Source organism: Sprattus sprattus (genome assembly GCF_963457725.1).
Source record: "Sprattus sprattus genome assembly, chromosome: 13".
NCBI lineage: Eukaryota > Metazoa > Chordata > Actinopteri > Clupeiformes > Clupeidae > Sprattus > Sprattus sprattus.
Window position 1 is genome coordinate 28486580 of NC_137911.1, and position 12410 is coordinate 28498989.

General features: G+C 42.8%; 1 protein-coding gene across 1 annotated transcript in view; it reads left to right on the plus strand.

The window, feature by feature from the left end:
• The first annotated feature begins 1739 nt into the window (after positions 1-1739).
• The window catches only part of hadhab (hydroxyacyl-CoA dehydrogenase trifunctional multienzyme complex subunit alpha b), a 14200-nt gene continuing 3529 nt past the window's right edge, over positions 1740-12410 (plus strand). The window contains exons 1-17 of the mRNA XM_080849781.1: positions 1740-1843; positions 2739-2780; positions 3377-3447; positions 3737-3870; positions 4377-4515; positions 4787-4906; positions 5185-5287; positions 5799-5921; positions 7781-7899; positions 8321-8377; positions 8497-8606; positions 8995-9129; positions 9480-9651; positions 10509-10595; positions 10993-11133; positions 11638-11706; positions 12405-12410. The exon at positions 12405-12410 is cut by the window's right edge and continues 190 nt beyond it. Of these exons, the coding sequence (XP_080705907.1) occupies positions 1777-1843; positions 2739-2780; positions 3377-3447; positions 3737-3870; positions 4377-4515; positions 4787-4906; positions 5185-5287; positions 5799-5921; positions 7781-7899; positions 8321-8377; positions 8497-8606; positions 8995-9129; positions 9480-9651; positions 10509-10595; positions 10993-11133; positions 11638-11706; positions 12405-12410 (1695 nt within the window). The 5' untranslated portion in view covers positions 1740-1776. The remainder of the gene's footprint in view (positions 1844-2738; positions 2781-3376; positions 3448-3736; positions 3871-4376; positions 4516-4786; positions 4907-5184; positions 5288-5798; positions 5922-7780; positions 7900-8320; positions 8378-8496; positions 8607-8994; positions 9130-9479; positions 9652-10508; positions 10596-10992; positions 11134-11637; positions 11707-12404) is intronic.

The window sequence follows — 12410 nt, forward strand, 5'->3', positions numbered from 1 at the left end:
AGCAACTCCACATCTTTTCATGCAATAACTATAGATGACTTCAACCATACAATTTAATAACCCAGACAGCACAAGGCCAGTGGACCACTGTCAGCCCACTTTGGGCAGAGCTTGAGGTCCAATGTCTTTTTCTCATCGGTTTTAGGGTGATCCACTGGTGAGTTACCACTTGATAAGTATAACTAGTTTTGGAACCATCCTCAAATTCATTTTGATGGCATATGGTCATGTGAAGGAAAAATAAACACCTGTGTCTTTCCCACTAGCCATCCAGGATATGTCGTATATAGTTCTGTGTTCCGGGCTGGAACAGCCTGCTAAAACAGAAAAAAAGCTTTCACAGCATGAAATTGCCAGCTATAGTGCCAAAAGACACCAGTTAGTGTGTTGACAAGTTTCTATCAGTGCCAGGTGGGCAGTTGGTGGTGTTGCAAGGTTTTTGCATGCCTTTTAGGTAGTTAACCTGCTAGTCTTGGAACAGAACTCCTTATTGCTGCTTTAAATTAATTTATACTTATTCATTCATTTTCACCAACCTTTAACATTTGTTATAGATGTTACCAGTGCGTAACATAAGTCTTTAATTAACCAAGTCATTGGTCACCTTGAGAGGCTTGAAGTGCCACCAACGTCTTGTTTCGCGGCTGATATTTTAAATAGACTGTGCCAAGGGTATGATTTCAAAATTCCAGGAATTGCTAGTATTTTATGTTATTTTCTTAATATCCACACCTAATTAAACTAAAGATGATGACGGTCCGAATGTGGACCAGAAGTAGCACACCACCAGTGGGGTGCTGACCAATTGGCCAATGGACTAATTTATGCTTGCTATTCGGGAACCTAATAAACTCGTCCTTGTTCTAGTGTCAGTCTAACTACTGTTCTCCTGGTGTTTTTTTTTATTTTTTTTAAATGTTTACATTGTCTAGAGCAAATTCCCCACAAATGAAACTGGACTGGTGACAGACAAGTAGATCATTGAGCTCATAGACTGTCATAGACATAAGGACCTCTCATGTTTATAATGCAACTAGCCTACGGTCAAAGGTCAGCAGTCTTTTTTTCTATGGCGCGCCTCCTGTCTTACTGAAGGTTACCGACCATAGTCACAGAACTATTGTAAACGAAGCACAAATAGATGTATGGAAAGTGAATGGTCCAAGGAGTATCTTCTTGCAACTGAAACTTAGAATATACATTTCTCGCCAATTTCAACGTTATCTTTATTAAGATAGTTGTATGTGCATTAACATTACATTGTCTTTTTAGGCTATGTGTTTGAATTTTGTTTTTGTTTTTTTTGTTTTACATTTTATGAAAGCAATAACAACACAGTCTTTGTTTTCTCTGTGACTGTTTTGAGACAATAAATCAATCAACAAACAACATAGACCACTTGTTTTTAAAGGGGGTGTCCTCAGACATTAGGTGAAGACTTAATGCGACATATCACCGTTGCAAAAGGTAAAAAGAACATCGAGGAAATTAAATGACTGACCACTAATAGAAATGTAGATAACCGATTATATGTAGGCCAGGCCTATTATGCTGTTGTAAGTGTAACCAAACGATTTAAGATATAAGAGATTCCAAACTAGCTTCAGAGAGGATCTAGGTGGTTAATATTCTAAACTCTTTGCTAGCGGCAATGCGTTTGGGCCATTTCGCGTTCCGTACACCCATTCAGTGGAGAGACAAAGCATGAATTCCTAAAGGGAGCGGTGTTTCATCGATTGTGTGGGTTGGTCTTGCAGTAGCCACTTTCCCTCAAAGATGGCTGGTGTTCGAGCTGTGGGTGTACTCTCCAGATTTATAACAAGGAGATACAACTTTCCCTCAGGTACCATTGATTCTCTTTACTCACTTAGTAGGATTATTATGAATATGAAACTGTCACGCATGAGGTTCTAATTTAGCCACAAAAATTATGAAACGGTCGTCACTGTCAGTCTAGCTAGCTAGCTAGCTAGGTAGCTAAAAGTCATTGCTGGATATCATTTCCAGGAGCGAGACTGATATTTATTTACGTTAGGTTTTGTCATATTTGGAATCTCAGTAATATTATCAAGAAAAACATTGATTAAACCCAGAGCTGTCAGTTTTGCCATGTTTTACCACCATCAGGATAGCTAAACTAAGCTGTTACTAACATCACACACAAGATGACAAGTCTCTGAATGAATGTAATTGTTACCAGTGGATGGCTATCCTGCTAACTATTGTAAGTAGTCAGTTCACTATAACGCCAGGCAATAGTCCTGCGTAGAAATGCGAGTTTAAAATGTTTAAAAGATAAACTGGCCCTTCTGGTAAGGTCAGAATGAACTTATTTAGCTGTCTACTGAGATAATATATCTAACCACGGTGCTGCCAGTCTGAGCGAACAAAGTTACGGATCCGTTAAGGTTATTCTGTTTAGACCTTAATTTAGATGGACCTGCTTTGTACTACAACAGTACTACTCCGTTCATGGTTATGCATCACTTCTACTCTGAGCCAAATATAAGTCGGCATTCGGTCCATGTAGGCTATGTCATGTGGCCAAGGCTTCATTTCGGGCTATGAAGCCATGGTCATGCCACTGTCTGTCATCTGTCAGTGCGTGTGTGGACATATAATATACACTGACATTGACCAATCTTGTCTGTCAGTATTGATGGAGAATCTGTCTTGCTTGTAGTTTTAGTCCTCTGTTCTCAAGTCCAGTCTAATTTGATTGTATAATCTTTCTGCAGGTCTCTGTCTACGCAATTTCACCGTGGCTTCTTCTGTAATGGGTAAATATGACTTCACATGCAATTTAACTTCTGTTGAAATAGTATAATTTACTAGGAGGTTTCAAGAAATAAACATCAGTAAGTTTTTCATTAAATCAAGACGGTGACAATATAAAACATGGAGTGCTGCTGAACATTTGAAGAACCTCAAATATTTAGTTAATGAATGCTAGTTGTTACAATAGTAATTGTGTACACACGGACATGTTGGAAAGTGACACCTGAAGTGAGAGTGGAATGTGAGAGGCACGTAGGTTGTAGCAGCAAGGTAATAAAGAGTTGCCCTGTTGGGCTGTTATAAAGTTATTCTGTAGTTCATTTAAGAGAAAAGGAAAAGAATTAAACACTAGTGAGTTATGATCGTTTTAACGTGTCCACTGGTCAATAATTATGCTGTGAAATAATTTCAGATCATCGAATTATCTCACTTTTTTATTAACTGTGTTGATGGTTGTATGCTGTTGCAGGATATTCAAATAGAAAATGAGACAAACAGAATGAAAAAGCCTTTATTGTCAATGTATTTGCATTCAACGATATTAGGTAAAAAAAAAAGCCTTGATGTATAAGTGTTTGCGTCTTTCTCTCTAAATTAGCTCGAACACATGTCAACTACGAGATCAGAGAGGATGTAGCAGTGGTTCGCATCAATGACCCAAATTCCAAGGTAATATTATTATTATTTTTTAAACTGACAAAGCCATCTGGTATGTCACCATATCTGATTTTTTACAGCCTAAGACATTTTGAGTGGAGTTTTGAAAGACTTTATTCCACTATCATTACATCAACACACCAGTGTGAGTTGAAAGAAACAGCAGCCAAGTGCAGATGCAGTCTCAAGGAGAAAATATGGGCACTTCCTGATTTTGAATTAGTACAGCATCCTCTCTACCACATATTTTGTATAATTTTGTGGATGTACTGTGTCGTTGATATTTGTGCCTCCCTTGTAGGTAAACACACTGTCACAGAAGATGCAAGAAGAGATGACTGACGTGATGGATGAGATCTGGGGGAACGCTAACGTGACGAGTGCCGTGCTCATCTCCTCCAAGCCTGGCTGTTTCATCGCAGGAGCAGACATCAAGTCAGTGTAGCTCTGTCGCTATCTGTATTATTTTCATTACGGACGCAGACAAACTCGGCTATGTGTAAATGGCACTTAAAATACTCACACCTAGATTAGGGTAGTCCGACACCTTTAATCCATTTGAAGGCAGTCGAGGATTTAAAACACAGAATTCTCTATGAGTTATCTTCGAGTGAGTCAAACCTCAACCTCTGTTTTTCAGTGAATATATGCGACTGTAAAAGTTATTTACAGTATAAATAATTTCTATCCATGTTTCGTCCGGACAGACATGACGTACATTTTGTAAAAAAAAAATTACAGACTTAAAGACTTTCACAAAAACAGCTGTCATACAGAGCCAGTTAATGTTAATGCAAGCAGTCATAATCATTTTACACAAGCATTCTTTTTTTTCCTTCTTTTTTTTTACATTTTCAGTCAGCTATGTTCTTCTATTCTTGGGGTCTTGTTTTTCTTGCAGCCTGCTCTAATCCTCTTTGTTTTTCCTCTTGGCATCACAGCATGATCCAGTCTTGCAAGAGTGCAGAGGAGGTCACCAGTCTCTCACAGGAGGGCCAGAAGATGTTTGAGAAGGTGGAGAAGTCTCCCATCCCCATTGTGGCTGCCATCAACGGCTCCTGCTTGGGAGGAGGGCTTGAGGTGGGAATATATTACATTGGCCCACCTTTAAACATTGTTTAGTTGCCTGTAGTTATATATTTATATAAGTGTTTATTTCTACTGTCTTTATTTTTTACATCATCTACATGGTAGATAACAATGCATTGTTGAAATGCATTTAGTTAGCATGTGCTCATAAGCAGCTGAATCCATGATGTATGTAATTGTATTCTAGAATGGAACAGTTGAACAAAAATGAACGTTAATATCTTTAACCATCACCGCTAATCCCTGGGTTTGTGTGTTGTAGTTGGCCATCGCTTGCCAGTACAGGATTGCCACGAAGAGCAAGAAGACTGTGCTCGGCACACCAGAGGTGATGTTGGGGCTCCTGCCAGGGGCCGGGGGGACCCAGAGGCTCCCTAAAATGGTGTGTAGCCATGACAACCCCTCAAATCCCTCCATCTAAGAAATTGTTGAAAGGCTTTTGTTTCTGTTAAATATCGTTTCACCTTGTAATTTGAAGTAGCAGAACTTGACTGTTTTTTTTTTTTTTTAAAAAGGTCATGAGTGTGAAGATCCTGTATTTCCCTAACAGCATGATAGTTCTCTAAAAAGTATTTAGATGTACAATAGAAAATGCTCTAGTGAGTGAACAGTCTGTCCTGCCAATGGGGTTGATTGCAATGGCTTTGTTCATCATCACAGGTTGGTCTACCCAGTGCCTTTGACATGATGCTAACGGGACGGAACATCCGTGCCGATAAAGCTAAGAAGATGGGGCTAGTGCACCACCTGGTCGATACCCTAGGTGAGTTTCATTGGAAGAGACAATGTCTGTTTGTATGTTTGTTGTTCTGTCTGTTGTGTGTTATGTTTGACCATGACCATGTAAGAATTCCTTCCAAGAATGAATGGTTTCAAATTAGCTGAGGATAGGCTTTACGTTTGTTTAGGGCAAAACAACCTCTTATCAGTAAAATCCCCTCTAGGATTGGTTTAAATCATGTATGCTGTCACTCCTGAAGAGTGGTTTATCAACCTGTCTGACCTCAAAGTCATTTCATTGAAGTGCCCTTGAGCAAGGCACCTAACCCCAATCACTGCTCCCCGGGCGCCGCCAAAGGCAGCTCACTGCTCCGGGTTAGTGTAACTGCACTTCACTGTGTGTGTCACTTCCCTGGATGGGTCAAATGCAGAGGTGGAATTCAGAGTGTGTGTGTCTAGACCACCTCTGCCATAGAGTCACTTTCACTTTCACTTTATTTAGCTTCAGCTCCATATATGACTTTTCTATAACTGTCCTGATGGGTTTATTGCAGGACCCGGAATAATGAGCCCAGAGGAGAGGACCATTGAGTATCTGGAGGAGGTGGCAGTAGAGGTAGCCAGAGGCATCGCCAGCAAGAAAGTCCCCCTCACCAAGGAGAAGGACCTGATGCAGAGTGAGTATTGGCTGAACATTTTTATTTAGGAAGGCATTTCTGGCCTTGTGTTAAATCTAGAACCACTAAGTTTTCTATTATGCTTATGTTAACTATTTATTTTTTTATATTATTGTATTATTTATTATAGTTAGTTTCTAATATGTAGGCACTCTGAGATTCTTTTGAATGAAAAGTGCGTTAAAAATAAAATGAATTATTATCATTATTACTGAACTGATGCTACAGTGGGGAAAATAAGTATTTGAACCCCTTGCGATTTCACAAGTTTGGCCACTTGCAAAGAAATGTGTGATCTATAATTGTAATGGTAGGTGTATATTAACAGTGAGAAACAGAATATCAACAAAAAAATCCAGAAAAATGCATTTTATAACATTTATGACTTTATTTGCATTTGATGCAAAAAATAAGTATTTGAACCCCCAAAACTGACTGACAAAAATGACTTAGTACTTGGTGGAATAACCCTTATTGGCAAGCACAGACGTCAGACGTTTCTTGTAGTTGGTCACCAGGTTTACAAACATCTCAGGAGGGATTTTGGTCCACTCCTCTTTCCAGATCCTCTCCAAATCTTTAAGGTTGTGTTTTCAATGGGAGGGAATGAGGGAATGAGGTTCAAGCCCAATATTCCACCTTACATGGCCCCATCCATAGTCCCCTTGATGCGGTGGAGTCGTCCTGTACCCTTGGCAGAGAAACAGCCCCAAAGCATAATGTTTCCACCTCCATGCTTGATGGTGGGTATGATGTACTCTTGGGGTCATATTCAGCATTCCCCCCCCTGTCAAACACGGCAAGTCGAGTTGATGCCAAAGAGCTTGATTTTGGTATCATCTGACCACATTCTGTCTCACAATCCTCCCTAGAATCATTCAAGTGTGCAATGGTAAACTTCAGATGGCCCTGTACATGCGCTTCCTTGAGCAGGGGGACCTTGCGAGTGCTGCAGTACTTCAAAAAATTACGGTGTGGTGTGTTGCCAATGGTTTTCTTGGTGACTCTGGTCCCAGCTGCCTTGAGATCATTCACAAGCTCCCCCTGTGTAGTTCTGGGGTTATTCTGCACCTTTCGAATGATCACTGATTCCGCACGAGGGGATATCTTGCATGGAGCCCCAGACCTAGAGCGGGTGACAGTTGTTTGGTGTTGCTTCCATTTATGAATAATCGCACTAATAGTTATCTGCTTCTCACCAAGCTGCTTGCCGGTGGTTTTGTAGCCCATTCCAGCCTTGTGCAGGTCTACAATCTTATATCTGACGTCCTTGGACAGCTCTTTGGTCTTGCCCATGGTGGTGAGGTTGAGGGTGTGAAGTATGATTCTTTGGACAGTTTTTCTTTTATACAGGTCACCAGTTGAGATCAGGTATACCTTGTTAGACCTAATGAGGACTAATCTGTGTGCTTCTTGGGCACATAACTGGCCATTGGGAGCCAGAATTCTTGCTGTTTGCTTGGGGGTTCAAATACTTATTTTTTGCTTCAAATGCAAATAAAGTCATAAATCTTATAAAATGCAGTTTTCTGGATTTTTTTGTTGATATTCTGTTTCTCACTGTTAAAATACACCTACCATTAAAATTCTAGATCACACATTTCTTTGCAAGTGGCCAAACTTGCGAAGTCGGCAGTGGTTCAAATACTTATTTTCCCCACTGTATGTCACAGAAAGGTCTTGGATCAAAGCACGCCTCCCTTTGATGTGTCCTTGTAGGACCTTCTCAACGTTCTTTTATGTTGCCAGACAATATTGAGAGGGAGAACTCTTTCTGTACTTAACTTCAGTGTGTTTTGCCGGATGAAAGATGTGAGGTATGTCAGGGGGCCATAATAATTATTTTCTTTTGTCTTCAGAAATTCAGGACTACGTCATGAGCTATGAGATGGTGCGAACGCAGATCTACAAGACCGTAAAGAACAAAGTCATGAAACAAAGCAAAGGCCTGTACCCGGCACCCCTGAAAATCATAGAGGTAAGCCTTCCCTGGGTGATGTTCCTCCAGCGGGCTTTGCTGGGTTTGGGTGGCGCCCCCTGCTGGCTCTCAGGGGGCATGGAGCTGTCAGGGGGCCGGTTGGCCTGGTAGTCGTTGGCCACCGTGAGCAGGGTAAAAAGCTAGGCCTGTACCCGGCACCCCTGGAAGTCATCGAGGTAAGCCTTCCCTGGGGATACGTTATTCCAGGGGTCTCATACTCAAATTACCCGGGGGCCGAAGTTTGAGACCCCTGGGTTATTCCATACACTTTCAGTCAGACATGCACTGTCTTCCACATTCATAATTCTTCACATTGTGTTGAACTGTCAGCACTACCAATCAAAAATTCACACTGTGTTTTGGTTTTGGAGGCAATGGAAGGGTGCCTTTAAGTTTATCTACCACTTTTTGTGTCCTATAGTGTGTAAAAGCAGGAGTTGAACATGGACCTGATGCTGGGTATTTGGCAGAATCTCAGGTGTGTTTTACTTGTGAAGTCATTAATTTAGCTTATGAATATATCTTGGGCATCTTAATAATGTGCTTGTTATATGACATGTCCTGATTTGCTGTAATTGATTCCTACTGTTTTGACAGAATTTCGGTAAATTGGCGATGAGCTCAGAATCGGCAGCTCTCATTGGTCTGTACCATGGTCAAGTAGCATGCAAGAAGAACCGCTTTGGAGCTCCGGAGAAAGAACTGAAGTAAGTGACCGAGTTCTTTTCCCATCTACATCTCCCAGAGTATCACAGTTGAACGGGGAGCGAAATGAATAGCCTCTTATAGATGCAGCAGTTTTGTACATGTATGGATGTGTGCATGTATGTGAATGGATCATAAAAAATGGCTGCATGGGGGGCACTGTGGCGCAACCAGTAGCCCTGACCACATTCGGGCTTGATGCCCATGGAGGTCACAGGTTCGGTTCCGGCCCGATGTCATTTCTCCTGTCCACTCCCCACCTCTTCTCCCTCTCATTTCCTTTCCCACTCTTCACTACGACTATCGATTAAAGGCCAAAAAGCCCAAAAATAAATCTAAAAAAAAAAAAAAAAATGGCTGCATGACAGATCTGCTCTGCTGTACCAACAGAACCTTGGCTATCCTGGGAGCTGGCCTGATGGGTGCAGGGATCGCCCAGGTGTCCGTGGATAAGGGCTTTCACACCATCCTGAAGGACACCACGTCTGAGGGCCTGAACAGGGGCCAGCAGCAGGTTTACAAAGGGTGAGGACCATACGTCCCTTAACACACCGGTCACACGTACGCGTTGGAATGCGTGGAGCCGTTCAGGGCGACGGATCACCATTCACTTTGAATGGGGTGTCGTCATCCTTTGCCGAACTGAATTGTGGCTCCGTTCAGTTCGGCAAAGGATGACGTCACCCCATTCAAAGTGAATGGGGATCCGTTAACCCTGACGCATCAACGCATTCCAACGCGTACGTGTGACCGGTGTGTTACTTTAGTTCTGTTTGTTAATCCATCTCTTGTTTTTCTCCTGTACTGTTCACCATCTCTTTACTCAGCTTTCCAATTCAGTTGTAAAAGCTGTCCACCCATGATGTCGTCCCCAGACTCAATGACAAAACCAGGAAGAGGAACATCACGTCTTTCGAGAGGGACAGCACTCTGTGTAACCTGACCGGCCGGCTGGACTACGCTGGCTTTGAGAAGGCTGACATGGTCGTGGAGGCGGTGTTTGAGGACATCAACATCAAACACAAAGTGCTGAGGGAGGTGGAGGCTGTAAGTGCACGGCCAGACAACAGGACGACAGTTGTCATGGAGACAGAAGACAGACAGACAGACAACAGGAGGACAGTTGTGATGGAGAGACAGGAAACAGACAGACAGACAGCAGGACGACAGTTGTGATGGAGAGACAGACAGACAGACAGGAAACAGACAGACAGACAGGAAACAGACAGACAGACAGCTGGAGGACAGTTTTGATGGAGAGACAGGAAACGGACAGACAGACAGCCGGAGGACAGTTGTGGAGAGACAGGAAACAGACAGACAGACAGACAGACAGCAGGAGGACAGTTTTGATGGAGAGACAGGAAACGGACAGACAGACAGCCGGAGGACAGTTGTGGAGAGACAGGAAACAGACAGACAGACAGACAGACAGACAGACAGACAGACAGACAGACAGACAGACAGACAGACAGACAGACAGACAGACAGACAGACAGACAGACAGACAGACAGACAGACAGACAGACAGACAGACAGCAGGAGGACAGTTGTGATTGGAGGAATCAGACAGACAGCAGAAGAACAGTTGTCTCATATGACGAGTGTGAGGAATGAAAGAACCCCCCCCACACACACACACACACACACACACACACACACACACACACACACACACAAGGGCTGTCACACTATTAGAGTAGATAGACCTCAGAATGTGACGTTAGAACACACATGCACATATCTTTGAGATGCAGCATCCCTTTCATTCAATTTTGAATAGTGATTCAATAACAATCTCTTGTATAGTTATGAATAGCTCACAAATGTTTTTTTCTTCTGCTTTTTTCTAATGCTGTACATAAAGTGATCGACTGTAATGTCATGAATGTTTTGCCTTTTAGGTTACTTCTCCTGACTGTATATTTGCCACCAACACATCGGCGCTTCCCATCAAAGACATCGCTGCTGCCAGCAAACGGCCTGAAAAGGTCATCTTTACTAACGAAGCAGTGCATTACTTTTAGCAAAGTTAAACACAGAGTTGTTGTCTCTAATCAGATAAGATGGTTAACGATTTGAGTTATTGATATGAACAGTTTATTTTATCAAGAAGACCTTTAAATACTAATGCTAATACCATACTAATGCTACTTAATATAATGTGACTTCTGTCATATGACTGGTAATCTGTTATCCATGACTGAACACTGGGGTGGTATGTTATCTCAGCCAATAACATGAATCTCACTTTATCACTTTATACTTCTGCTTGTCTCTAGGCAGATTGATTGGCACTTACTATATGACAAGAGCAGGTGTGAGTGTTCTGAGGTGGGCCTGTTTCGTGGCCGGGTCCAGTAAAGTGTGTTCTGCATCCCGTCTCAGGTGATTGGCATGCACTACTTCTCTCCGGTGGATAAGATGCAGCTGCTGGAGATTATCACCACAGACCAGACCTCACATGACACCACCGCCGCCGCGGTCGCCGTGGGCCTCCGACAGGGCAAAGTCATTATTGTTGTTGGGGTGAGACGTCTCTCAGACTCTAGATTTTAATGGGGCAGCCGTGGCCTACTGGTTAGGGTTTCAGGCTGGAAACCGTAGGGTGGCCGGTTCAATCCCTGACCACTAGGAATGAAAAAAATGTGGGTAGGGGAAGTGGTAGACCACTGCTCTCACATCCACGGCTGAAGTGCCCTTGAGCAAGGCACCTAACCCCGATCACTGCTCCCCGGGCGCCACCAAAGGCGGGTTAGTGTAACTTCACTTCACTGTGTGTGTGTGTCACTTCCCTGGATGGGTTAAATGCAGAGGTGGAAGGTGGTTAGGTGCCAACACCACCTCTGCCATAGAGTCACTTTCACTTCACTTTCACTTCACTTTTCATCCATCTGCCCTACCCTTTGGAAACGTTATGGGTCATGTTTTCAGTTCCCCTTGCCCATAGTCCAGTGTGTGACCAAAGTGATCATTTTGTTTTGTTTTGTCATATAACCTATGATAAACAACAATATTTGTTGTTCTGTGCAGGACGGCCCAGGCTTCTACACAACACGATGTCTGGCACCAATGCTAGCAGAAGCAGTGAGGGCGTTGCAGGTATGCATTCTTCTGTCTGTCCGTCTGTCATGGCCTGTTGTTTAAACTAAGAGGCTGCTTGTGTTGGACTAAGCACTGAAAAAACATTGGTTCTCCGTTGAATAGATTAAAGAAACGTTGGAAATAAATATGCCCTTTGGTGTTGAGCTGTGATTTAGCCCTGCTCTGTCCTGATGGGTGACCCTCATCAGGAGTGCTTGGAGCAGGGATAGCTAGAAGATATGTGACCCTCAATAGGTGTGCTTGGAGCAGGGACAGCTAGAAGATATGTTACCCTCATCAGGAGTGCTTTGAGCAGGGATAGCTAGAAGACATGTGACCCTCATCAGGAGTGCTTGGAGCAGGGATAGCTATAAGACATGTGACCGTCATCAGGGGTGCTTGGACCAGGGATGGCTAGAAGACATGTGGCACAGTGGGACTGTAGGAGCAGGATTGAGAATCTGGGGTATAGAAAGACCATTTGGATTTAAGTCAAGAGCTGCCTTTATATTTCCTTGTTGGCATATCCACCATTATTCCTAGTGTTTTGTAAGTGGATTTGGTGTACATGTTAACAGCACATACAGCTACCACCTTTGGATTGCTAGACACAAGTCATGTCATTAACCTAGCAGGAACGGAAAGGACTTAGTTCCATCCTTGCATTGCCTGTTTTCCAGAGCTGAAATGTTTTTTGTAATGCACCATCTACTCAGGAAGGA